Here is a 27,567-nt window from a genome sequence, read left to right on the forward strand (position 1 = left end):
TGGAAACTAATACCCTGAGACCACTCCTAGTTGTCATGGTGATTTGCCGAGGCCTCTGTTCTGTGTTGCCATGGGGACCGGTCTCATGTTCAGACTAGGTCATGTTTATACTAAAACAAACAAACGAACAAAAACAGTGTTTTTAAAACAACATGGCAGTCACGTTTGATGTGTTTTCTACTTTCTAGTCATGGCATGTGGACGACCCCAGGGGACCTCTGTGTACAAGGTGGCAGAGTATGCTAGGCGTTTCGGTGTGCCAGTCATCGCTGACGGTGGCATTCAAACTGTGGGCCATGTGGTGAAGGCTTTAGCTCTCGGTGCATCAACTGGTGAGGTTTAAGAGATGGCGACGTGCAGTTTGTTCAAGCTAATATTTCATATAGGTCTTTAGAAATGTCTGATTTCTATACAGTGGAGCGGTCTTTCACAAGAAATTTGCTCTCACTCCAGTTATGATGGGCTCCTTGCTAGCAGCCACAACTGAGGCTCCTGGAGAGTACTTCTTTGCAGACGGTGTGCGACTGAAAAAGTATCGTGGTATGGGCTCCCTGGATGCAATGGAGAAAAGCACAAGCAGTCAGAAACGCTATTTTAGGTATGTGTGAGGTTATTAAAAGCTACAGCTATTGTAATATTGTGAACCACTGGGATGTATATGAATTTGGTGATATGTTGTCCACAGTGAGGGTGACAAAGTGAAAGTAGCCCAGGGTGTGTCGGGCTCAGTCCAGGACAAGGGTTCCATTCACAAGTTTGTACCATACCTGATAGCAGGAATCCAACATGGGTGCCAAGATATTGGGGCAAAGAGTCTTTCCGTCCTTCGGTGAGTTGTGTGTTTTTTAAGGTTATGAGATGCTTTTATAAGCAGTATGTATGATGGTGCTTGTATGTTTTATACAGTTCCATGATGTACTCTGGAGAGTTGAAGTTTGAGAAGCGCACCTTATCTGCACAGGTGGAGGGTGGTGTTCATGGTCTCCACTCGTAAGTGCAAAAACCCACAAAAGAATGTCTTTTCTTTTAGTCATATTTTAGCTACTTGATATAAACAGTGTAGAGTGTAGACTGTATATAAAAGATGGGCAGCCGTTTCTTAATCTTTCTGGTTTCTAAAGAGCAGCAAACAGAAAAAAATCAGAGTAGAAGTCGATAAGAAACTGCTGCTGCTGCCTGCCTGATGTTACCTCAGAAAAGATGAGTTTCATTTTGTAATATGTGAGCCCACTGAGAGAAATGGAGGGTAAAGCATGATACGCGGTAGCACAGACAGTGCCCATGCATCCTTTCATGAACTAGCTGATTTGGTGTTTCTTTGCCTCCACAGATTTGAGAAGAGGCTTTACTGAACAGGGGTGTGACATGTGGATCACCCAGTGCACAGGACCTTCCCAATCTTACAGTGACCAAATGTTATATCGCTACTTCTGCTAGAACACAAATGCCGCCAACTACACCCCCTCTGCAGCATCATATTCACTGTTGCTCTTTCTGATCTTACCCGGCTGGTCTAGAGGGAGGGGGGAAAAGAAGGGGGAGGAGGGGCATCGCAGCGAAGTGTGAATTTTCAAACTGACACCTAACTCTCTGAACACCTTGGATTTTGCACTTAAGAAGCAGAGCATCAGGGTCTTTGGAAAAACACACACACCTGTATCACAGCTATACAGCCCGATCCCAGTTATATGTGCGTGTCGATGGCAGTGAGAGAACAAAGTGGTTGAATTAAGAATAGTGTGCTTGAATGTGTGATATAGTTTTGTGTATGTGTGTGTGTGGGGACAGACAAAGTGAAGGTGCGCTATGTTTATTTGTCCTGTTTCTGTTAGTGAGCTGACAACAGTCATTGTGCGCAGGTCCCATCAGCATCCTTTTTTTTGTCTTTATTTCTTAATTTCCCCCTGATGTTTACCTGCGAGTTGCCTCAAACATCCCATTTTGGAACCAGAATAATACACACATGCAAACAACAAGAGAAACACTTCTGCTCTATTTGTGCAGCGTGGCAGTCGATCACGGCAAACATCATTACAGGTATGCGCTGCACGAAGAGTAGCCGCTTATAGTTGAGCATTCATTCACTCGGTGTATCGTGCAGTCAGAAATACACGGCCATGGTAGTCATCTGGTCAAGTTTGTCTCCTCCAGTGTCAACAGTAGATGGAGGTCAGACCTGCAACCTTTTTATCTTCGTGAATATTCATTTACCCCTTAGACATACTGAGCCGAATAACCAGTGTCCCATCTCGATGTGTAGTGTTCATGTGTTGAGCAAGGAGAGGACCAAAATCCGAAGATCAGGTATATTTAAAGGAGAAAAAAACAATAAAAATGTGTCAATCAAAAATAGTTGAGTTTTTTTGCCCGTACTTTGAATACTTTTAGATATATTAAAAACAACAAAAGCTTTATATTAAACCTGTATAGTCTCGGGGAGGGGGGCTTTGAAATGAGCATGAAGGGTTTTTGATATGCATGTTTTTTTTCACTAAGCCAACCGTGGCTGTATTTATATTCTGCGTTAATTGCATACATACTGCCAAGTGTATTTACACTTCGTTTGACACTTCTTTTATAAGTTAAAAACCAAAATTGGTGCAACAAGTTGCTTCTCACTTGTTTGTTCCTGCTCTTTTCACGTCGTGGCATAGTTTCTCGGAGTCTTAAAGTGTCTTTTCACTGGAGACATGCCTTGAAACGGGGGTGGGTAACAGCTGTAAGACGGCTATGTGAAAATGCATTGAAATGCATAATGTTACAGACCTTCTTGACTCCATTTCTTGCTTTGAAACAGTCTCATTGTTTGTTTTTATCGTTAAGCTTATGTAGGAGTAGGTTTATTTTCTAACATTTTCATACAAAGTTATGTTTTTGTTTTTTGTGGCCCAGAGTGTAAGCAAGAATTGTTTTCCTAACTGGCTAATGTATTACACCCTGCGCAGGGTTCACTTGACTAACATGATCTTGCAGCTGGGCTGAATTGCAAAAAGTACATTAAAATATATGGAGACTTGTATACCTGTAGTTGGAAATGACTGCTGCTTGTTTTCAGTTTCCCCACCTAAAGTTGTAATTCAGGTTTTTAAAACGTCTTAAGTTGTCAAGTACAGAGTCCTGTTGGTCCATCTAAAAAGGCACAAATACAGTTATTTGAAGTATTTTTTTTTTTTTTTTGCCTTATCAGCCTCACAAGCGTTGCCAAAACACAGCGGTTGCTTATGCAACTTGCAATCTAAATGACAAGATAACTGCAATTTAATTTTTAATTTTTTTTAATTTTAATTTTTTTAGATGGACTAAAAAGACTTTGTATGTAGTAAATCGTTTAGGGGAATTTGAGGACTGTTGTGTCAGAACATGTTTACAGTAAAACACTCGACAGAGGAACGTTGCTTTTGCTGTTCATCAAAGTAAAAAGAATAAATGAATAAAACCATGTATGGGCTGTTGTCTTTTTGTATGAACCAAGTTATTTGTTTCAAGATATAAAAGAAGCAAACTTACTATAAAAACAAATCTTTATTAAACAATATGTTGACAAAGTTATAGATAAACATAAATAAGTTAGTAAGCTGGTCATTAATATGCTGTCTGGATTGTTTATATAGAAGCATGTGACAAATAGCTTGTGCTTAATACCGGTAGAGGGCACTGCTGCATCATAACTGCAAATGCGTAGCTTAGTGGTATGTTTTTGTTTTTTAAGCTTGAAATACTTGACTGATGATTTTGTAGAACTGGAAGGAGTCTGACTTCAGTAGTATTTAATAAGCGCTTACTTCACTCACAGTACTATCTATTGGAATGTTGGAATGCGATAAAATTATTTGTACAAATCAGTTCTTGTTAGATCACCACTCACTAAACGACTGTATCAAATGTCACTTGCTTTTATCAAACATGTAAAAGTTACAAATTGCCATTTGGCTTTTGACATTCTTGGCACTTAGACCCTTTTATCTTTTTACCACATAACAACGCCTTTCAAAAACTATATTTTGGCAGCTGTAGCTCTTCCATAGTGTATACACCGCTAACCATGCACTATCAATTTGTAAAATTCCTGGACAGTCAGCTTGCTGCACATAGTAGTCACCCTAAAGTCCTCAGTATAACCCTCATTTGACCAGACTACTTCATAAATCAATAGTCTCACTGCAGATGCTCAAAGCATCGATTTGTCTGCAAACACTGATGAATTCCTCCTGGACAGATCGGTCTGCCTCTGTCGACGTGTCTAGATCCAGGCTCTCTTGTGAGGCTGCTCCCAATGTGTGATAGTGCCTCTGCAGGTCTGCATGGCCCTGGTGGCCAGAGGATGCCACGTTACCCGTGCGGCCTTGTTGGAGAAGCTGTCGTGCATGTCTCTCTGGGCTTGCGCAGAGGACCAGCGAGCTTCCAAGAGAGGCTCGGTAGAGGGAAGAGGAGGAAGAGCTTCCCCTCCATCGTTCAGGTGATGAACAGCTGGAAGAAGAGCTCAGGGAGGGAGATGGTGGAGCACCTTCAACACCATTACCCTCAGATTCGGGTGGCTGGGGTTGAGAGGCTATCTCCATGCAGGAGGAGGTCCGATAAAGGCCAGCGTCGGCAGAGACGGGATCACAGAGTCCGTTGCTGGGAAGTGTCCAGTGCTTGTTTACTGATTGGTCACTGCACTGAAAAGGCCTAGCAGGGCTGAAGAGGCTCATGGGAAACAAGGCTTCACTGAAGAGCGCCTCATCTATGCTGCGACGTAGGTTGATGGGTGAAGGTGGACGTAGGTCTGCGGTGGAGTCACTGGTGAATGAAGATGCACCTGAAGGCTCTCTGCCACCTGTATCTTCAGGTTTTTCTGAACTCTGTAAATCCATGTCCAGGTCTCGGTAAGCCAAAGCCCGGTTACTGTGGTAGAGGAGGTCCAGGCCATTCAGACTGCTGCCAAGTCTTTCATCCACCAGAGTGTAAAGCGGGAGACTCTCAGTCTCTCCAAGTCCAATAGTGTCAACAATAGCTAGCTTCTCTTGCTGACTCAGGGTCCATTGGTAGCTCCCAGGCAGGATGGGTGACTTGGATGCCAACAGTTCGGTCCAACAACTTCCAGCAGCTGGAAGGTGGTCAGAACAATAAACTGGCTGTGCAACCACTAAGGCTAAGGTGAGACAAACCCCGAGCTCACAGAGTCTGCAGCTAAACTGGAACGCCCACCACGGCCAAGGATGGAAGACCTCCGCTCCACCCACAACACCCATTGCATTGAGCATTGCGTATAACTGAAGTCCTGCACACGCCAATGAAAACAATGCTGAAAGACACACCGTTGCAGCAGCACGATCCCACTCCCTGCTTTCAGCAAAAGGGCAGCGGTTGTAGCGCTCAGCAGGCGTTGGAGATGTGTTATTCAGGTGATAGATGTGCTTCGAGTCTGCCCGCACGTAGATATAGAACACAAAATAGGCAGCTGATAGAAAAGTTGCCAGTGCCACAAAGGTTCCCCGGGAGATGAGTGACAGAAAGAGGCACAGAGGAGGCTTTTGCTGGTAGAACTTCAGAAATGTAACTGGACCGAACGCAGCTGCAAAATGCAGGACAACCAGGCAGGCCAGGAAACAGGGTCTCTGAAAGGCCGAGTAGGAAAGCTGCATCCGTGAGCGCATGGACAGGAGAAGGAAAACCAGACCAAAAGCTGCAGTGAGGCAGGGAAACGGTGCTTCGTAGAGCATCAGTGAGGCCTCTGTGGAGGGTAGGCGGTCCTCGTGGCCATAGGCATCATACAGGAGTGAGAAGGACCTGGTACAACCAGCAGCTAATAGGAACAGGCTAACCAGAGCAAAGTAGCCACAACCAGTTGGGCATCGCAGTGGTAAGCAGAGCAGATTCAGTGCTGAGGCAATCGTCAGCATCGCAAAGACGCAACCAGCGCCGTAAATGTGGGCCTCCCAGGCCAGGCCCCACGTGGCCATAGCGCTGTTCCAGTCCGTGTACAAGGGCACCAACATCGGTGGAGCTGGGATCAGAAAGGGGCTACTTGACTGGTTGATGACAGTGGCGTTTTCTGTGGGCTTAATGTCCATGTAGGTTGTGGAATCCCACGTGGTGGTGGAGCGATTACAGCCTTCTTTAGCGACGTTGGTTGAGGTGGACATCCAGTCTTCAGTATACAGAAGTATATGGGGAGTTTCAGGGGGAAGGTCTATAAAAAGAAAAAAGTAGAGATGATTCTGGAACATTAATAACTGAATGAGTTTTCATAAAAACAGAGAAAAAGAAAATGCATAAACTTTGAATTGACAGTAGCTGTAAACATGTACGGACACTTTTATATCACTTGAAAATGCACTAATGGAGTTCTAATGAGAATACACAGAAGCATTTAATAGTAAAACTATCAGAGTCAGAACACAAATGGGCTCGGGCCCAGGATGGGGAACGTTCTCCTAATGTGCTAATCCTGTGTAAAATCTTGTAAGCTGTTCAAACCGAGCGAGGCCCAAAAGCAGAGGTATGCATGTGTGGCTGAGTGTGGGTGTGTGATGTGAGTGTGTGTGAGTGAGATCAGCCCACTCCGAACCACAAGAGCTAGTTCTTGCGTTACGTAAGCCATCTGGAGTTTCCATGCAGCTATAGTTAATTGTGATTTTGTTAGACATGTTTTAGCACTGCAAAGGAAGTGGCTTGGCTTTGTAAATTAAGGAGTAGCCATGCATATGTGTGTTTGTACAAAATTTGCAGAGACGTCTGCAAAGCTCATCTACCCTGTACATGTTTATGCACTTCAATTACTCGAAAAGGATGTACATAAGGCACTTCACACAGCATAATGCCTCACAGATGGGCAATCAGACAAACATTTTTTCGGCCTTCTAGTCTCTGCATCACTGAGCTCCACAAACTGGTGCTTGTTCTTTTTCATAAAGCACAACCGATACTGCGTTCACCATGAAAAAAAGCAAAACAACAACAAAAAAGAAGGACCCATGCTAACAATGGAAGCTTATAAAGAATATGTATTCAAATGCAGCTGAAGAGAAACAGCTTCTAACTGCATATCAGGGATTTGCACACACACACACAGGATCATTAGTCATTCTGCTGCAGGCTTATCAGAGACAATAACTCCACCATAAAAATTCAGGTGCTAAAAGAGACCACAGAGACAGGGACAAATGGGCAGGATAAACTGACAGCCTATTAAATCACACAGCAGGCAGATTTAATGTAGTGCACACTCATAGATATATTTTGGAATCATTTACGTGTCAGAAAGTGATGTTTTTATTGATTCAAATATTGCCCAAGTGCAGATAAAAGGCACTCCCACTACTTTTGTCTGCAACAGTAATTGAAACCCATCTAGCGTTAACTGGAGAATCCATTATATCCGGTGGTAATGTTAAATGCCTGTTTAAGAACATGAATGTGTAGACTTCAGAACCGCAACCCCCCCAAATCTTTGCCTATAGGCCGAAGATGTCTAATTTGTTTCCTGAGTAAAAATAAAAGCGGAATTCATGTGGTTTTCTGAACTCTTTCTCACATGTCTTTTATGGGTTATATTCTTGCGTTTCCCATCCCACCCTGTCCTGGTCACCTAATTCATTCTTTTGTTTTTGATTTTCCTTCGACTCCCGCCTGCAAACAGGGAAACTCCCATAGGTGGGCTTGTTATTTCTGAACAGGGACAGTTTTCTTTACCAAATCCACTTTTCTCTTTGACAGCCCTGAGTTTTACAAGTCTCTTCCCATGCTTTATTTTTGTGCTTTTCCTGGTGTTTTTCCAAGTATATAGATTCAATGTATGGCAGCTGCAGTTTCTATTACGTTTAATATGTCAGCAGCTCCAGATGGAAATAGCAGTTTTTGGGTTTTTTTTTTTTGCTCCAACGTGAAAACTCCTTTATTTTGTGCTTTCCATAAAACCTGTGTCTGTATATGCGTTCATTTTGGGGTGTGAATCCTTGCATTTACATGGATTTGTAAGCTACTTGTGAACAAAGCCATCATCAGATCCCTATGAGCAGAAAAGGACTTTCACAAGCGCTTTAGCAAAAGCACCTCTCTGCTGTTTGCCTGTGTTTGTTTTGTCATTATTCACATTTATCTCCTGACCTCAGTGCTGAGTCACAGCCCCAGGTACTGATGAAAACATTGAGCCTGAGGAAATACGAGCCCACCGCAGGCTCACTTCTGCATCTCTAAATGTGATGCAGCAGTTTTATTTCACACCCTGAGCTGATCCAGAGCAGCGGGCGGAAACGCAAGGATCGATTTTTGTGAGTGGCTTTGTTTTGTTTTGTTTTTTTCACTTAAGTCTTAATGAAGCTTTAATAGCAAGATGCATTCAACGTGGCTCTGTTACACATCTCTCTCTCTCTCTCTCCCTCTCTCTCTCTCATGATGATGCTGGATTATTAAGAGCAGGAAAGAGATTTAGATGTGCAAGTCTGCAGTCAGCACTTTCACACCACATTCTGCTCTGCTAAGTACAAGCTGTGCAACCATTAAGTCTGCTAAGCAAAATAGAACTAAACATCCTGTTCCATGCTGACATTTAATTTGCCATAATTCAGAATGGCTGAATTATAAACACAAGCCCCGATGGGTGTGGAACAGCGACATGCTTTAAATTTGAAAGCGCTCCAAGGAAATCTTGATTATCTGCCTAGAAAAAGGACAGAAATAAAACCACCTTTTTGACATATAACACGAAGTGGTCAAACATTTATTACTTTCATAACAGTCCCTGTTTTGTCTCATTATATTTACAGTACCCTTGACTTTTGGACTGCTAGTCTGACAAAACGGGAATGCTAAAGACATGCAATATTAGTTGTGCAGCACTCAGTGCTGCAAAAGTCAACCTCATGATGCCATTATAGGAAAAGTCAGCGCTCACTAGTGTCATTAGAAGTCATTGTCTGGGAATGTGTAATGTCTGTAACACGATATTCAAGTCCGGACAAATGTGGTGGGCTGACAAGCACTGGTGCAATGCAGCAAGCATAAATAAATATCTAAAGATTAATCAAGGTCAGCAGTAACCCTTTCTCCAGTGTAGTGAAATGATAATTGGTTAACTGGTTAATTCAAATTCCATGTTGCATCAGTGCAAAATGCAAAAAACAAGCAAACAAATCTTACACACTCATTATTATCAAATAAAAATAAGATAAAATTATGTTTAATCTTGTAAAAGTTATCGCACTAGCAGCATAGAAACAGTCTATGTACTCGCACTGACTCCAACTATGTCATCTTATCACAGAACACAGTCGCTGTGTGGGAAATGTGGTTCGAGTATTAAACAAACCCATGGCTGCAGACATTCTGAATGTGGCAGCCACTGATAAAGTAGGTGTGTTTTAGTATATGCATTATGTCAATGACCTGTGTGCCCACTTGTCTGCTTTCCAGGGCAATGACTTGGATTCCACTGAGGCAGGCCGAGTGGAAAACGTGATGGGTATTGAATGATCGCCCTGTTTTGTTTCCTCATGTCAATAAGAGTCCCATCTGAGCTGCTGGCCGACTGAGCGGCCTCAGGAGGGTTTGGTATGTGCCGGCGGCTGCTCACTCTTGCCTCTGACACACTCTCGCCTCTTATGCTGGGAACCTTTTACACAGAAAGACTTCAAGAGGTCTTTTGTGGACTCTGAGGGGTTAGAACTATTAAAAAACAAAGTATAATCTTTTAATTACTTGAGAATTGTTCTGCTTGTTGGGATCACAGATGTAAAATGAGCAGCTCTGTGAGACATACGATGGTGCTTTGAGCTCGCCGTTAATGGTAGCACACTACTGTAAAATGCTTACAGTGGCAGTGCTCCCATACTTCACAATGTTCAGCATTTTTGTGTTAGCATGGCAACGTTCAGTAATAAAGCTGTGTCACCTCTGGAGCTCAGACAAAACCTCCGCACAAAGACAAGGCATCGAATCTGAATGAATGGATAATTTTCGCATCTTCTCCCGTTTATGTGACAGCTTATGTAACAATAATTATTTGCCTTCATTGCAGTAGCAACAACAGATTTCGAAAATGTGACAGCAGCAAGCTGCTTGTCGTTATAGTTAATTGGCAACAGTGCAGGTTACTTATGGTTGTCACAAGACAGTGCCGCAAGGGAGAAGAGATTTCCGATTTATTTGCCATTCTCTAACCAGAACTCTAGTGAGGGAGGTTTACACTCAGGATTTAAATCATCCAGTCGAGTTCCAAATCCACAGATGTGAACTTCTAGGTGGGGCTTGGGAAAAAAGTAGGGGAAAGTCACAAATGTTTAGAAGATTTCTACCTTTTAGACTAGTAGCATTTCATTCAGGAGTCGACCAATCCACCAACTGGCATTCCCGTAGCTAGGGCTGTTCGATATAACGATATATATCAGATGACGATATAAAAACGTCTATTGTTTCATTTTACGCTATCGTTTGTTTCGTGGTGTCCCAAAATAAACTGTTTACGGCAATATTTTTTCAAAGGTCTCACCTGAGGTGCCTCACATGTCTACCAGCTAAGATAATGAAGTAGAAGGGTTCTTCTGATGATACGTGGACTCCAGCTACCCCACGCCCATCTTTAACTCACAGCATGTTGATTCTGTATCACTAAACTAAGGGAACCATGTAGTTTTCTTCTGATCGCCTTCATCTTCAATTTGGCTCACTTCAGAAAAAGTAATTTCGTGGGAGCTCATGGAGAAATCCGATGCATACTAAGGAGGGGCCAGTTGTGCTGGGACCTGTACGACTGAGGTTTTATCTCTCACTTAAACAGTTCTACACAATGCAGCGGGCCTGATTTTACGATAACTTTATGCGGAGCAGACATTCTCATCAGCACATTTATTTTATTTTATTTTTCTTCCTTGTTTTTTTTTGTTTTGCTTTAGGGAGAACACTATTAAATAACAGATACGCACACTAGTAATATTATTGTTTCATTTACTTACTTGCGAGCCATATTCAGCAGGTGGCACATTTGAAGTCTATTTTTGAAAACCACTTGACAGTATTGGCTATTCTGGGTGAGGTAATGTGGGTTACAGCTGCTTCTGTGAAGTGGGCTGAAAGTGAATCTCTTCAACAGATATCTGATCAGAAATCAGCTGTATATGATTCACAAATAATTAGACTAATATGTGAATTTCACATTTATACTGTAACACATTCTTACAATTGATCTGATTTTTTTCTTTTTAATGTGAAGTGAGGCGATGAAAAGAGGTTTGATCCAGTTGTAGCGTGTTCTTTGTATAGCCTAGGCATTCTTATTGTTATTGCTGCTATTATTATTATTTATTAGCACCACAGTGACCTACAATGTTGGATTTCCTAGTGAGTACTATTCTATGTGTACTCGCTTGCCAAAATGCTTCCATCACACTTTGCCTGTTTGAGCTGTAAAGATTCGTGCTATTAATAAAAACCAGTGACATGTGGAAATGTTTGAAGTAGATGCAAATGCTTCTAAATTACTTTTTTAAAAAACTGTTGACAGCATGGTTCCAGACAACTGTAGCATAAAAAAAAAAATCCACATCGACCAAGTAGAATTAATGCATTTATTTCTATTTTTTTCATTCTCTTTATTTAATTCAAAAGTGGATATTGCTTTGTTATAATGCAAAAAGATGACTAATGATGATAATCATTGGCCAGCAAGATTTGCACTACTGTGTGTTTTATTTTTGTAATAGAAACTGTTATCATTGGATCAATAATTGTGTATTTTAGAAGTAGTACCTAGAAGTCTGTTCAGTGGTTGGGCATTGCTCCCTATCTGTTGGATGAGCACTTTCCCCCCCTCCCATTGGAAGCAATTAGTAGCCTCAGGCAATGGATGCAGGTAATTGTTTCTCCCAGTCTTCTGACAGATTTACACATACGCAAACATTTAGAGGATGGCTTCTGAAAGTAACAGCATGCAGACTTTTGCTTGTCCTCCTAACAGTATGACAGTGCAAACACATGCTTCTAAAATGGATTCGATTTTTGAAGGAAGACAGTGTTTGTTTACATCTCGAGGGATGTGTTTGCTCACCTGTCTGTTGTTGCAGCTCATTGGACGGCGTGGAAATGCCTGCCAAACTTATGTCACCATCATTGTCTGCAGTCGACTGAACCACACCTTTCTCATCCTCCTTATCCTCTTTGCCTGGCAGATCTGGGGAGACACGTGCAGTTTAACCTAGGCGAGATCTCAAAGTGATCAATTTAATTAAAATAGCATTTTAAATAGCACTGGCATCTTTAAAGTAGTCTGAGTTAAAGAGATTAGCATACCCAAAAGAAAACTTAACCCTCTCTGTTCTCTGCTCAAAGCACATCTGAGGTTTAACACTGTAGCAAATGGAAGAACTATATTTCTTAACCCAGTTCTGTCAGGGATCGGCCTATCACCCACTTAGTTGTATTCAGTCATCCATAGCATAGCACAGTGGAATAGGCCTGTGTGGTCTAATTACATTGACATCCTTATGTGTATGTGCATGGGTGTGTACATCCTGGTCCACTGCAAATCCAGACTGTGTCTAGAGCTGCTGCGTTCCATAAAGGAGACAAAGAGGAAAAATGATGCAAGAAAGACGGCGAGAGAGTGCTAATGTTAATAACTACACAAAATGCCATGTGTAGTTATTACTACACATGGCATTATTCAACCCTTTAGCTCAGTATGGTTGAATCACAAAATATTTTCATAGTTAGCCACCCACGCAGGAATTGTGTGTTACAACAGTCACAAAGACAGAAGAAAAGATTTAGAGCGCTGAATAAACCTGTTGGGAAAACCGGATGAGCTGACTATGTAATGAAGCCAGGGATACCAGGTACAGTTTTAGGCTATAAGTTCAGAATTAATATTAATGAAAAAATAAATACCAAATAAAGTGGAAGATAATGAGTTGTGAAAAAAATCAGAACAGCTACAAGGCAATGCCTTCTATCTTAGAGACTAATCTAGGTCAAGCAGATAGTACCCGAGTCATCTGTTAGTTTAAAAAGTCCTACAATAGATCGGTTTCACACAGCGAGAGCTACAGTTCAGCCAAAAAGAGTAAGAAAAAAAAAGAGAGACAATATAGCTCATGTACGCCCAGCAGTATCTCACACTACAAGTTTGTATTTTAAGTTTTAAGTGTCTTCTTTGCTTATGTTATTATATTGCGGTCTATCTGAACAAATGATTAGTAGGAAAAAATATTGTATTTGATGAGGACATGTTACACATTACCTTTTTATTTCATTACATACGCTTGCTATGCTTGTTAATGTTTAACATTATGAGGTTTTAAAATAATAGTATAAAACTCTGTGTATGTCCTGGGCTTTTTCTCTGGTCTAGCTCTGTTTGTGGAAGCCAGGCAAGGGACAGCAAATCAATTCAGTTAAGTTTTATTTATATGGTGCAAAATCATTGCAACAGTTTCCTCAAGATGCTTTAGATTTTAAGGTGAAGACACTGCAGTGATCCAGAGAAAACAGAGAAAACTCCATCAATTAGATGAACCCCTATGAGCAAGTACTTTGGCAACAGTGGAAAGGAAAAACTGTCTTTTAACAGGAAGAAACCAGGCACAACCAGGCTCAGGGACTGCATCAGTGACTCATCTAGGAGGTCACAAACATCTAAAGAACTGCAGGCCTCACTTTTCCTCATTTTCCTACACACTAACAAGTCCACCTCTGAATGCCTCATATAAACAAAATAAAGGTTTTGGAGTGGCTTACTCAAAGTCCAGGCTGATATCCGACTGAGGTGATTTGGCATGAGGTTCAACAACCTTCCAATGTGGCTGAATTAAAAAATTCTGCAGAGACGAGTGGGCCAAAATTCCTCCACAGCGATGTGAAAGAGTCATTGCCAGTTGTCACAAATGCTTGATTGCAGTTTTTTTCTGCCAAAGGTGATGCAACCAGTTATTAGGTTTAGCGGGCAATTACTTTGTGTTGCCAGAAATGTAAGCAATATATTCTCACTGCAATTTTGTTATTATTCTGATTGTTGTAAAAATATTCACAGTTAAGTTCAACTCATAATTTTGATTTTTTTAGGGAGCTAATACTATGTGTGTGTACGCCACATCTAAATCACTACAGATCTGCAGTGCAGGCAGCGAGTAAATAACAATGTCAAACAAGATCTGCTAAAAACGAGGAAGAGAGAGTGACGAGAGAGTTCACTCATATCTGTAGCTCATCACAAACTGATGACCAGCTTTTTAAAGCGACTGCTGAAATTGCAAAATAAAACAGTAGACAGTTGACAGGGATGTATGAGCTAACTATGGATGTGCTAACTTTCCACTTTTCTTATTGAACAGCTCAACTTTCCACACCTCTGCTGACTTATCATGTATGCCTCTACCTAATTAGTACATCCATAATTTTCTTTGGTCTCCGTGACCTTAAAGTCTCATTCAGTTGCTTTTCAGTCACAGCAGAAAAGGAATGTCTCAGTGCCTTCCTCACCACAGGCTATAGCTTCATATAATTCAATTCATTTATGGCCACCCAAAATAAAAATAAACATAATTAGCGGCCGTGGCGAGTCTAAGTGTACCACAATAACACAGTGTATAGTGATGATGGAGCTTCCCTTTATCTTTAGCTACCAGAAATGATAAACAGGAGATGATGTTGCACTCCATTACTCTCTCCTTAGCTATAAAAGCCTTGTGTGACTTGATGAAACGAATGAATGCAATGGTTTGTAAGAAATGTACTAATAATTAGTTTCATAACAGTGGCGCAATAAAGTTTCTCATCTTGAATTTTGCTTCTAATGTGACTTACTTGCACAAAATTGCATCACGTTGTTGCTAATTTGGTTCATCTTTAAGGCAGCTACACAGGAACCCAGAGCATCTCTTACTTTAAAATCAGTCTGGGCTAGAGTAATAAATCACCCCCATTGCTTAATATGTGTTCCTCAGCCAGTTCTTTTCATGGAGTTTATTCAGCCTAAGAGTTGCGAGTCAAATCCTAAAAACAAACCAGGCTGGTAAAGCCTGAGAAGATTAGCATAATATGTAAGCCCCAGCAGTGTTCTCTATTTGCACTAAAGCCCATTTTCCATGTAAAATCTATAAAAGGCCATCAGATATTCATGTCACATGCTCTGTATCCATTTCCATAATCAATTACTCTGTCACTGGCCACGCTTTAGTAGTTGGGTACAGTGCTTGGATCACAGAGACAATATATCCTTGCAGGTATTAATGGAGTGTGCTAAGGGTCTAGACTCACCAATGACTGTTAGTGCGGTAATGGAAACAGGGATGAAGGGAAAGACAGCAGGGTAAAAGACAGATTTTTGGATGAAAATTAGCAGCAGTGGTTTGAGAAAACCAACACTTTCACCCCTCAGTTCTCTTTCCCCCACTTTCTCTTCTCATAATTGACCTTGCTATGGCTGTTTTCATTGCTGTTTTATTTTTACACCTGACAGCCTCCTCAAGGGCAACGCTCCCTCGATCAATGTAACTCCCCCCCCTGTTTTTTTTCCTTTTGTGGCGAAGGTGTCCAACACCTGAAACAATTCACCCCATGCAGCTTTCAAATAAATGACAGTACACAGATAGCATGCTCACATCAGGATAAAGTATGATAACACAGAGCTGCTATGCTGTTAGTTTCCTATTAATCTCCACTTGTGTCCTTTGGTAACGTGTAATAATTTAAACACTGCATGACTCCAGTCCACTAGCACATCAATTAGTCTTATGTTACTGGTTTACGTTTCTTTGTGAATGATCAGAAGCTTCTCAGCTTCTCGTCAGGGCATTTTCAACCTTTAAAGCAACAGCCGACATTTTTATCCATGAAACGAGGTGACAGGGGTTTGCGTCTGTACAGAGAGAATATACATGGCCACAAGAGAGGAGGGAGGAGACTAAATGGCAAGAAGCATGTTCAGCATCCATGAACAGCGACGGCGAGCGGATGGTCCCACAGGAGAGGCGGTGGTTTCGCTGAGCGTGCGCTTAGAATACTGATACATGAACACAGCAGCCCTCCCCACCCACCTTCTGTGCTGTATCCCACCACACCACGCACAGCTGAAAAACAAGTGCAGACAATACTGATCACAGCAGACAAAACATAATAACTGTCAGCCAAAGCAGACTGGGTGATATGGGATTGGGAATGGTTGCATTCCAACACTGCTGTTGTGGAAAAAAAAATTCATGGAAGAACTGTAATCTCAAGATTTCAACATAACAACACTATAAACTGCAAGCATCTTGATGAAGCTCAAAAATCTATTCTCAAATCTGTAAACAGCACAAGGCAAAACAAATGCATTTCAAGGTCAAAGGCTGATCTTGAGCTTTTGAGCTTGAAGAACCAAAGTGCGCAGAAAATTACAAATGAAGACATTTACAATTTTGTGATAAACACACAAAATACAAAAACTGGAGGAAAACTACTCAAATGGCAAGTCTGATGTTTTTTTAATAGGTAAGTATAAACACCGCAGCATTTAAATATATTTGTAATTGGTGAGTATCTAAAGTTAAATTTAAAATGTATTCAGTTAGTGATTTAAATTAACTAAATCCAAAAAATGACATTAGGACAGTGAATCTATAAGAACATCAAGTAACATAATTTCATCCCGATTAAGTTTTTTGCCGAATTGTACTTTATAAACAACTTAAAAATTATATTTGAAGTAAATTCCAACATTAACATATATCTGGTCTATTTGCAGAAACAGAAAATAGTTGTGTCCTACACAAGCTAGGACACTGCTGTGTGTACCCATCCACCAAACAACTGCTGAGAATAATCGACTCATCATTTTCAGGGCCGACCTTTGACCCCACATGATGAATGTGTCTGTACTTGGAGGAGGATCTCCCTCTGAGGGCTCGTTAAGTATTCACACCCCAGACTGCCACCAGTGGTTGGGGGATGGGCCAGGGATAAGAAAGTATTGCCTCGGTGTCGTGTCAGGGTCTCCTGCGACATAAAGGCTACCAGAAGCTATTTCAGATTAACATCTTTCGCTTTATACGCACGAGGAGAGCAACTCCTCTTCCCCCTTCCTCACACAGCAACCCCCACAACATTTAGACAAAATAACCTCCCTTTTCTGGTTTTAGCATAGACAATGTTGGAGTTGATCTGCTGATGAAAACACATTATAGGTGGTTAAAGAGATAGTTTCTTTTAGTAGGGTGGCCCAAATTACTCACTGGAAGCAATTGTGCAATGTGAAATTAACTTGGGGTATAGATTTAACCAGTAAACAACAACACAACACTTGAAATCTCATTTTAACCACCCACAACACTTTACTCAACACATTCTGATCATTTCTTCTCCCTTGATGCTTTGGAAATATAATGAAGACGTGTCATTCTGTCAATGGTTTCAACGTGTTTTTGATTGCTTTACTTATTAAGCAACTCTCACGTCTCAAAACCATCATCACGCTGGCAGTTAGATGCAATCCATTTATCAAATGCTGAATATCGTGTAATAATTTTAATGCTGATTCCCATCTCGTATTCAGTGACTGTTTACAAGGATTCATCTGGATCTGGGTTTTATGCAAATTTCTGACCTTTGACTTCTTGCCATGTCAAACATGTCATCGATCAAGCCAATCTGTCTGCAGCCTTTTTGACAGCCATTTATTGAACACTAAAGACCTGTCAACACATGATTGATCACATCTTTCAAGTCAATCCAGCTACTATTGATTTAACTTTGCTTACCTCCAATTGGTAAGTTAACCTTTTGGATCTGAGTTGTGCTTGTTGTGGATTCCAGGACTGGTTTATGATCGATCCCCGGGGCACTAGACATTACCCCTGGCTCCTCTGCCATGGCCCACGACCAGGCCTCAGTTCTGCTTTGAGTTGTGTGGACTTCTGATGTAGTGAAGTCTCCAGCTTGGAGGGTAATGCTAACAGATGCATCTTGTGGTTCTCTGCTAAATATTGTTTCTGGGGTAGCAGTGTGAGCAGCCGGCCCCAGATTGTGTCCCATGGTCAGTGCGGTCTCCACGAGTCCTGGGTTTGTTGTCGTGGTTTGAGCTACTGCCCATGTCAAGGCAGTGGGAACTGTGGTTTCTGGTGCTATTGTTGAAGGGATCTCTGGAGAAAAATCTTCATTTGCCAGAGGAACACTGTGTTTCTCTTGAAGGTGTTGTGCGGTGGCATTCGCGCTGGGCTCAGCTACCCATGTTGTGTCCCATGGTGGGTGGGTATGTGTTGCATTCTGTTCAGGAGCGTTAGTGCTGGTGGGACTGTTGGTGAACAGAGTGTTTCTGATAGAGACGCTTGTGGGAGAGTAGGAGTTGGAAACAAGAGTATCATTGTCGCTCAGAACTATGCTGCTGTGTGGAGAATCTGATGTTCCTGTGGGAGGTGATTCGCTTCTTATCTTAGTCACGCTGGTTAGGAGCCCCTGAGTCAAAGTGGTGGGTGACTGAGATGCTTCAAAAATGCTTTCGTCTCCAGATCCTGAGCCTTCTTGGGCTTGATCATTTGATTCTGTCAGCCCTTTGGCAGGTGTGGTCACTGCAGCTACCTCTTCTTTACTATCTGAACTCCCATAAAAGGGAATACCGAACTGCAGTTTGGGAAGGGAAGGGAGCTTCGACAGAGCCGGGGCCCACCAATACGAGCTGACTTTATCTTCAGGTGGCTTTTCACTTGATGCCGTCGATCCCCAGGGGGCCTCTTCGTCAGCCGCAGCCTCTCTGTGAAGTAACAAAAAATACCAAAAGAAGAATGCCAAGGTCCAGTGGAGGCGAAGCATGCTTTCGACAAGTGGTGTGCAGATCCGTCACATGTTGTTCTCCATTCTCCTGCTCCCTGAGATGGGTCCGGCTGGCTTGCCAGCAAATATGGCCTAGAAGACAAGAACACAGAGGACATCAGTGACACACTTTTCATCCACTCTTTGGCGGCTAAATTTGAGTTGATGAAAACTTGATAGAATTTGCATGTGTTCACTTTTTGAAAGGCTGAGTTTTCTTAGAGCATGACCTGCTTTTGATCTGTTTTTCCAGACTGTAAAGCAAATTCTTGAAAAAAAAAAGTATAGAAACGATGCCACTCATTACAAACGACTGCTGAAGTTAGCAGGCTTAAAAAATACGTCAGCCGCCACAAATCACAACAAGAGCTTAAGTATTATGGACACCCCACAATTAGCGGTATTCTGTCAGATGCCGTGGTCAGTATTTATGTCATGCTGTTGCTCGCATGCTCACTGTGTCGCAGCAGTTGGGCTGTTACATGGACTGATGAATTCGAGAAGGAACTTCCTTTCATATACATCCTCCTCTATAAGGAGTGGTTGAGAAATAATGTATAAGAGTTGGGTTGGGGGGAGGTTAGACTCTGAGAAGAATAGAAAGACCACTTATTCTTTTGTGGAGCATTGAATAGTTCAAAGTCACTAGCCTGTTGCCTCAGTGAAAAGACTGGAGCACCCAAGGAATTTCCCCTGTGAGAACAACAACCTGTATGCATAGCCTTACTTAACTCCCTCCTCAATAACTCCCAGCTTTGGTCTTGCTCTCTTTCAATCTCAGATTTATTTGTTCTTTAAAGCAGTGGAGAAAGGTCTTTTTGTGTGGGAGTTTAAAAAAAAGCATCAATATTCACAGAAAACTGCTATCACAGTCAAGCTTCTCTACCGTGCTCTCGTTGTTTTTATCAGGCATGTCACACTTCCTCTTCATTGTCAGCTTTTCTTTTCCGCTATGACAAGTTTATTTAAATCCCTCTTTTTTTTCAAAGCATTGCCTGTTAACTTTGATCTCTCAAGTGTTGCCATTTTCTTTAGCACGCATACAATTTAGATCAATAAGCCACTGCTTATCCCGATGTCTCTGGATTACTTCCACTGATCAGGAAAGCAGGGCTTTGTCCAGCCATCAACCCTTCTCTTCCCTGCCTGAAGGAATGAAATCAGCCAGAGCACACAGTCAGATGCTTAGATATGAAGACTGAGAACTGGAAGGGGGGGGGGGCAAACATGAAGCTTCCCACACACTCCCCACTTTTAGCATTTTGACTGAACAGCAGGAAAATCCAATTCCAAGGAGGTGAGAATGTTTTTAGATGGCTGTGTGTTCGAGCTTGCCCCAGCCAACCTGCAGACAGTCGCATTTCATGCATGCAGTGATATGAGTGATACGATTGTAGATGAATATGGATCTGACTCTGCATGTTAGTACAACTTGTTCACCTACATGTACTGTTCTGTAGTAGATCCACACACCCACGCTTGCACTCTCCTGAATTCTTCAAGACATTCTGACAGCAGTTTTTAAAGGCTTAGAGAAAGGGAAAAACATCTAGTTGAAGCATGGGGCAAATTATCTTTCATCCCTAGTTGCCCTTTTGTTGATTTGATGTATAAATCATCAATTATTTACACAGCGGGTTAGTATATATAATTTATTTTGGTTAACATTCTCATATTTCACTTCAGTATCACTTTCATTTAGTATCCTGCAGTGTGGTAAATGGGAAACTCATGTAGGCTCATGTCGAGGGTAAAATGATCGCTTTCCTTAGCGTAGCGATTGCACAGTTCTCGAATAATCATGATATTTACTATGATATCGTTTTTTCAGGCCATTCACCGGAAGCAGTTAAGCAATTCAAAGCATACTTTGCTAGATCTTGGATTAAACAACTAAGACATTTTTCATGCATATTCGTCAACATCAGGATTATTCTTGCATCTAACATACGAAAAATTTTAAAATTACCTTTCAAGTCATAATATCAGAGGATGTCCAGGAGATACACAGCAAAGGTTGCATGCGTTTGAATGTGTGTTTCTAGCAACTGTGTTTCCTCATTTTTAACTATATTTCAAAATAAACATTTTCTTTCCAACAAAGTTTTAAAGTGCCTTAAAGTTTAAAGGACCAATGAGGCAGATGGGCTGCTCCATTCATCGGAAATTTGGTTTGTGGTGAGAAAATAGGTTTGTCAGAGCCAAAAAAAGAAAAGAAAAAAAGATGAGAGCGGTGATAATTAACAGCATAAAGCAGTTTACAGTGAGGGTAACTTCAGTCATGTAGTATTTCTTTGCGGGTGACACATTTCATGTGCATGTTCTCACATGACCTTATAAAAACCGAAGCCAAACTGAAGCTTTAAAATGTAAACAAAGCAGCCTACAAGTAATGTTCAACCACAAATTGTCAGAGTCAAATTTAAACAATCTTATAATCTTACTACAAACCACCAATTATTCCAAAATCCTACTCAGCTTGAGCTTTAATGCCACTGCCTTTAACATTCCTGTTACCATTCTTCCCCACATCAAATACACGCCTGCTGTAGGCATTGTCTTGTTTGACAGGCAGTCGAGCAAGTGGAAAGGAGCTATAAAAAAGTGGCTGTGGGGAATATGCAAGTCCCTTCTCTTATTTTGCTGGCGTTTTGTCTCACTGCTCCTGACAAAGATGGTGGGGAGCCTGGCACTGTAGTGTGCTCAACGGAGCAGAGATAGAGAAAGATGGACCGAGAACAAGAGACAAGGGCAGGCGAGGAGAAGAACAACACCGTGTTGACATTCGATTGTGACATTGTTAGTCCAAGAGAGCGAACTCTGCGGCAGTCTCCTTGATGCTCATTTTAGTTTGCTGCCCAGAACCTCTTTTATTAACTCTGTCAACAGACTCCTGGCTTTCATTTTAGTCTCAGCGTGTCTGTGTTTACAAGAAAGCACATACCTCATATTTTCTCTGGGACCATTAGCTACCTGACACGCAGTCAGCTTTCAATGTGGTGCAGCACGTTTCTCCATGAAACATATGCTGTTTCAAAATTAATTGGAACTATCGCAGGACAACCCCTTCTGTTATCAGTGCACTCAAAATTTTGTTTAAGTTAATCAAACAAGAAATATAAACCTTGTAACTGAAGTGGAGGCTTGGGTCTTTCTAGAGTGATTGAAATGGCGAGGGCAGTCGCGAATAGAGATGAATTGACTGCAGCCAGCGTCATTACTATTTAACAAACCCTCTATGAGCGCGGGAAGGTCTGAGGATCAATGACATAGTCCAGGATAATGGAGTAATTTACCTCCCTGCAAATGGCTACTGTTGTGTGTGATCGTTGTTGTTTTCTGAGTCTGCTGTGTGGGTGTACATATTCACAAGCACTAGTTTTCACTCTAGTATTATTTCCATGGTTATGTGTAGGTGCAATAGCATACAAGTGCACGTGCGTCCTCCCACGTGCCTTTGGGCCCTCTGTTTTTCAAATGTAACTCCATCTCCCATCTAAAGAGCAAACTTAAGTATTAAATTTGAAAGGATTCTTTTTTTTAAATCTTGGGAATTAGAAGGCTTTCCATATCAAGCAGGCACTGAACAACCAAGATGATTTGAATGTGTGACTATCAAAAATTTGTGTTATTGTGCTTTAGAGCCTCATATGCAAATATTCAGATACTTTACCCTCCTTTATTCTTTATTATCTTTCACAACTACTATATTGTCTTTGCTCATGGTGTGTAATAAGAATTCTGTGGCATTAAATGCCATAACAATACTGCAAACTAAAAAAAAAGGAAATCACTCAGTTAACTCAACTTGCAATTCTGCTTCCATAGTAGCGTTTCAACAGCTTGTGTGTGGTTACGTCGCCATGATGCCATACAGTGTTTTTATTCAAATTAGCAGTGATTGGCTAATAACTGTGGCCAGGAAATAGTAACCTTTTAGGCAAAGCAAAGTTTCTGTCTTCACAGTAGCCTAGGTCAACCACCTGCTGACTGTAGTCATGTTTACAAAAGAGCACAAGCGAGAATTTTATTAAGATTCCCAGACAATTTTTAAAAGAACTGTCGTTAACTGCACAACCCTTTTGCCTTAAATTGCTATTTTCTGATTGCACAGAGCCTATAGAATAGTGACAAAACACCCGTGTTGTGACTAGTTGCCTCTAGGCTCCGGCAACCAGAGGAACTGTTGTTGGAGGAGACAAAGAAGTCAGACACAGTGGGAAGCAGCATTAAATCTGCATTATTTCTATTAGATCGGGAAGTAAGACAAATTTCCTTGTGATAAACCTAATATTATAAACAATCATTCAGTATTTGCAACAACACAGGGAGAGAAGTGATAAATCTATAAGCAAGCGCTTATGTGAGCTTCAGTATCTTCCTCAAGGACATACAGACTACAGGAGTTAGGGATCAAACCATCAAATCTCCTGAGCTACAGTTGCCCCTGTTTAATTTGAAGCTTTCTTCATTTGTCATCATCCATTTCCATTCACTTCCGCTTATCCTTTTCAGGGTCGCGGGGGGCGCTGGAGCCTATCCCAGCTGTCATAGGGCGAAAGGCGGGGTACACCCTGGACAGGTCACCAGTCTGTCGCAGGGCTAACACATAGGGACAGACAACCATTCACACTCACATTCACACCTAGTGGCAATTTGGATTATCCAATTAACCTATCCCCACAAGCTGCATGTCTTTGGACGGTGGGAGGAAGCCGGAGTACCCGGAGAGAACCCACGCAAACACGGGGAGAACATGCAAACTCCACACAGAAAGACCCCGGCCTGATGGTGGAATTGAACTCAGGACCTTCTTGCTGTGCGGCAACAGTGCTAACCACCGTGCCACCGTGCTGCACATTTGTCATCATTTTAAAAATAATTTCTCCATCTGTTGTCCTAGACTGTAACTAATGTGTTCGCAGCAACATGTGCACAAATGGAATTGTGCAACCAGTCAATAGTGCCTGGACATTATTGACCATAATGAGAGCTGTTCTCATGTCTAAGAATAGCTAAACCCATCCACATGTGTCCAAATAGGCAGCATCATAAGCTGGACTCCCAACCGAGTCCCGTTGGCTTGACAACCAAACAACATCCTGAGTCACTGTATTTACAAACAAGATTAATTCCTTGCTATTTTCACCTGCAGGGCTTCCACTCCAGGGCATTATCTTTTGGTTCTGGCATTCTTTTTCTAATGTATTTTTCTAATGTATTTTTCTAATGTATTTTTCTAATGTATTCTAAATACCACCTCTTTAAAAAAAAATCCCAGTTTGACCAGCCCTGAGATAGATCTCATCAATCTCTTGATTGAGAATGACATTGTAGTGGGTTAATGCTTGTGTTAGCTCTAGAGCTGATGAATGCAGTGAACCCGCTTATTATAGAGGACGCTTTCAAACACAGGCTTTCCACAGGCTGCCTTTGCCATGGTGACAGCTGAAGCCAAAGACGTCTTGTTAATCCCAGGAATTTGAACACCTTCTGGATTACGCTGTTTGGCTTCTTGGAGCGTGTTGCTCTCACATGTAAATGGGCAGTCTGACACACAAACACACACACTCAAAAAAAAAAACCCCAATCGATTCTTGCAAGAGCATTTGCTGGTTTGCTAACTCCAAAGCGCACATACATACATTTGCACACCCTTCTAAAACAAAGTGAGTGAAAATAGATACAACTGCTAAACGAAATCACAAGAGTGAAAATTGCAGATGCCAACATCTTTATATGTCAGATTTATCCAGACGCCTCACTGACAAGAACACACATACACATATATTTAGCCATTACTCAGCTTTGAAATCCAGATGTTAGTAAAAATCTGCACACCAGCATCAACCACAACCCTTCATCTTATATATGTTTGATGAAATCCAGTATGTTTGTGTGTATCAGTGTGTAAAACTGCAGCTAGAGTGTGTATGCCAGCATGCAACTGCCTGCATTATAGGAGTCATATCCACACACACCTTATTATTGGTCAAGACCACCTGATTAAAATACACATACAGAGAGAGACAGAGGGAGGAAAAGGACGGTGAAAACATGTCAGGTGCTTACCCGCAGATGTATGAAATAAGATCCACAGCCAGCGGTGTTCGAGTGTGAGTGCTGCAGGCGAGATCGTGTTTCTGAGCCTATGTAGGTTTGCCTGTGTGGAACAGAGTTCCAGTCTCCCACCCTCCCTCCCACTTGCTCTCGCTCCCTCTCTCTCCCTCTCTCCCTCTCTGTATTTTTCTATCTCTCTCACTCTTTGCATCTGTAGTCCACTGTGTGGCCACCATCACAATGCCTGTGGTCACACCTCACTGGGCAAATTGTTCAGCGGAGATGACCCGCAGCCACGGACAAACACACATGCTTAAAAATGACAGACACAGCCTTTAACATGAATGCGCACACACGGGCAAAAAGCTGCTGGTATCCAGTTGCAGCAGTTTTTAAGGCCAGAACTAATATCACTGATGGTGCTGATGAGGATGTTTTTTTCACAATCACAAGCACACAGACTCAAAGCACGTGTTCAGATTATGTTAAGTTCTTAGTGTCCTCAAGCTGTCCTCCAGTAAAACCCAAATGTGATCTGACGTCCTTGTAACTAAGGTGTGAGGAGGTTTAAGGTGTGAGCGGGATTACAGCAGTCTCCTTTGTAACAGCTTGACCCATTCATCCACTTTGACCTCCTCCTCCTCCTCTTTTGCTCTCTATTGACACTTTAATGTCAACGTGTGTATTTAATGATATTTTAGTATTATATCATTTCTTGGCAGGATAAACTAACTGGTTACACAATCACACTGCTTTAACAAAATACAACTTGTGCAGAAACACGAGAAAGGCGGATACAAATTGTAAACAAGTCGAACAGTTTACCACATTTTCCTCAAACGTTTTTGAAGTTGCCACTATTTTCTACCCGACATTTGTGAGCTGTAAATGCCAGCAGAACTCTCACATCTGTTCGTTTCCCTGCCTTTTTTCTCCCCCAGCATTGCCACATTTCCAGCCACATACCTCAGCAATTGATTTGGCTTGTAATCACATGTTTAGGTCCAAAGACTCTTTTAATATATGCACTTTGAAAGATTCTGTTTGTGTTAACTAAAAGAGTAAAACAGATGTTTACTGTTTTAATTAAATTTTGTTGCAGGTCTTTTTGGGAGTGCATGCTGTCATTGGACATCAGTCCTAAAGTACATCATTGTCTCATATTGATGCAACGCCCACAATTTGTAGACTGCCAAAAACAGATGTGTAGTGTTAGTGATATAAGTCAAGCTTAGCTCTCAGTCAGATTCTACACATCCTTTCAAAAATCTCAGATAGGGTCTGCTATTTTAGTTAGCTTTAGCATACCTACAATTGGTGCTAGCTCTACAAGCCCCTTTGCAAGCTACCTGCCTAGAGAGCACTAACCTGTGTTTTATGCTGTGTCCATTTTAATCAGTGTAGGGCTTCAGCACCCTCAGGTGATTTGACATTCAACTGATGAAGCTTTTATAAAAAGCTTAAGTGTGTGCAGTAGCTCCCTCGTAGCTCAGTCTTGGTTCATGCATCCTTACAAAAGTGTCTCAAGCTCTGCCTACCTGGTCCAAAAATTAAAGCTTACCACCTTACAAGCCGGGCAAGAATACCGACAGAGCAGCTCTTTAAACTTTAAAAAATTCCCATTCATACTCTGAGCAAGAACTAACATATCGATTGAGAATAACTAACACGGCAAACCTGGCTACTTGAAACCTATAAAACAGCTAATTAATTGCAGGCATTGCAGTAAATTTCTTTTTGTGGTTTTGTGTGTCTTTATCCATCTACAACTTCTTTAAAGTAAATAATAAGTGCAAATTTATGCTCTATGTATGAGTGTGGTAGGCTGGAAAAGAGTAGGGTGGTCCCAAAAACTCTGAATCACTAAATCTAAATTATATCAGCAATTCTGCATTAAAATCTAAGTTTTTATATATAATTTCTATCAATAACCATCACTTACATAAGGTAAGGGACAGCAGCCCTTTATTTTGTTTTGTTTTTTCAATTTTTGCATGCTTGCACTTTATTTAGTCCTCTGCTAATTGTCTGTTACATGTTATATGTAGCACCATGGTCTTGGAGGAATGTTGTCTCGCTTCATTGTGTACTGTACCACTACATATGGTTGAAATGACAATAAAGGCACTTGACTTGACGACTTGACTAGATTTGACCTTTAAGCCAGTTTAGCACATCATTTTGTGAAATGGTTCCACTTTTTTTTTAATCTCCATTGACATCTATGGTGTCCAAAGAGAGGATGCTACTCTTGTGCATTACCTTTGGTACAGCATTCCCCAGATCTTTGCCTCAGTGATCCCCAGGAAGTACCTAAAAATAGGAACAATCTGCCCAGTCCCAGAGCTAGGAAACATAATTTCCTGAACGGTTTCTGAGTAGACCTGCCTGAGATGAAGCCCCATCCCCAGTGTCACCCACCAGCATTGGCAAGAAAGCCTTAATAGCATATCTGACCTTGGCTCTCCTTGCTATTTTTAACCACCTTCACTTTACCCTGGTTTGATCAAAGACCAGTTTCCTTACAAGTACTTACTCTACTTAGAATTGCATTGTTCTATTTTTATATCAAATATCTTTTTCTGTACTCTGTTGTTCTGACCTCCTGACCATATACTTTTAGCCTACTGTACTGTGTGTATAATGAACTGACAAAGCAAATGCATCTTCCATGCTAAACCGGACTGAAGAAGAAGAAGCACACTGTATACTGAGTACTAATACACACTTTTGAGAAGGGTTCATGTCATA

General features: G+C 41.5%; 2 protein-coding genes across 8 annotated transcripts in view; one reads left to right on the forward strand and one right to left on the reverse strand.

Moving 5' to 3' along the window:
* Positions 1–3,441, forward strand: part of impdh1b (IMP (inosine 5'-monophosphate) dehydrogenase 1b) — an 18,844-nt gene extending 15,403 nt beyond the window's left edge. For 6 of the 7 annotated variants that reach the window (XM_086270305.1, XM_086270306.1, XM_086270308.1 and 3 more), the window contains 5 exons: positions 189–332; positions 454–598; positions 686–829; positions 907–990; positions 1,331–3,441. In XM_086270305.1, coding sequence (XP_086126431.1) covers positions 189–332; positions 454–598; positions 686–829; positions 907–990; positions 1,331–1,352 — 539 coding nt within the window. In that variant the 3' untranslated portion in view covers positions 1,353–3,441. Of the gene's footprint in view, positions 1–188; positions 333–453; positions 599–685; positions 830–906; positions 995–1,330 lie in introns of those variants that run through there. The other variant, XM_086270307.1, reaches the window with a different exon arrangement.
* prrt4b (proline rich transmembrane protein 4b) lies at positions 2,803–24,914 on the reverse strand. Its single transcript, XM_086270304.1, has 4 exons — positions 24,829–24,914; positions 17,709–18,849; positions 12,023–12,145; positions 2,803–6,172 (listed from the first exon to the last, which is right to left on the reverse strand). The coding sequence occupies exons 2-4, from the start codon at positions 18,754–18,756 to the stop codon at positions 4,140–4,142; spliced, it is 3,204 nt and encodes a 1,067-aa protein (XP_086126430.1). The 5' UTR covers positions 18,757–18,849; positions 24,829–24,914; the 3' UTR covers positions 2,803–4,139.
* Positions 24,915–27,567: the final 2,653 nt, after the last annotated feature.

The sequence above is a fragment of the Aulonocara sp. 'chitande type north' Nkhata Bay genome, linkage group LG17, assembly GCF_057382095.1.
Source record: "Aulonocara sp. 'chitande type north' Nkhata Bay isolate Kocher_YH1m ecotype deep benthic linkage group LG17, A_spYH_male_GT1.1, whole genome shotgun sequence".
In the NCBI taxonomy this organism is placed as follows: domain Eukaryota; kingdom Metazoa; phylum Chordata; class Actinopteri; order Cichliformes; family Cichlidae; genus Aulonocara; species Aulonocara sp. 'chitande type north' Nkhata Bay.

Excerpts from the sequence above, each read along its gene's own strand:
- prrt4b (XM_086270304.1), bottom strand. The coding sequence starts at position 18,756 with ATGCTTCGCCTCCACTGGACCTTGGCATTCTTCTTTTGGTATTTTTTG. Across the intron at positions 12,146-17,708 it reads GGTTAACTTACCAATTGGAG|ATCTGCCAGGCAAAGAGGAT; the intron begins GTAAGCAAAGTT and ends GTGTCTCCCCAG. Across the intron at positions 6,173-12,022 it reads TGAGCTGCAACAACAGACAG|ACCTTCCCCCTGAAACTCCC; the intron begins GTGAGCAAACAC and ends TTCTTTTTATAG.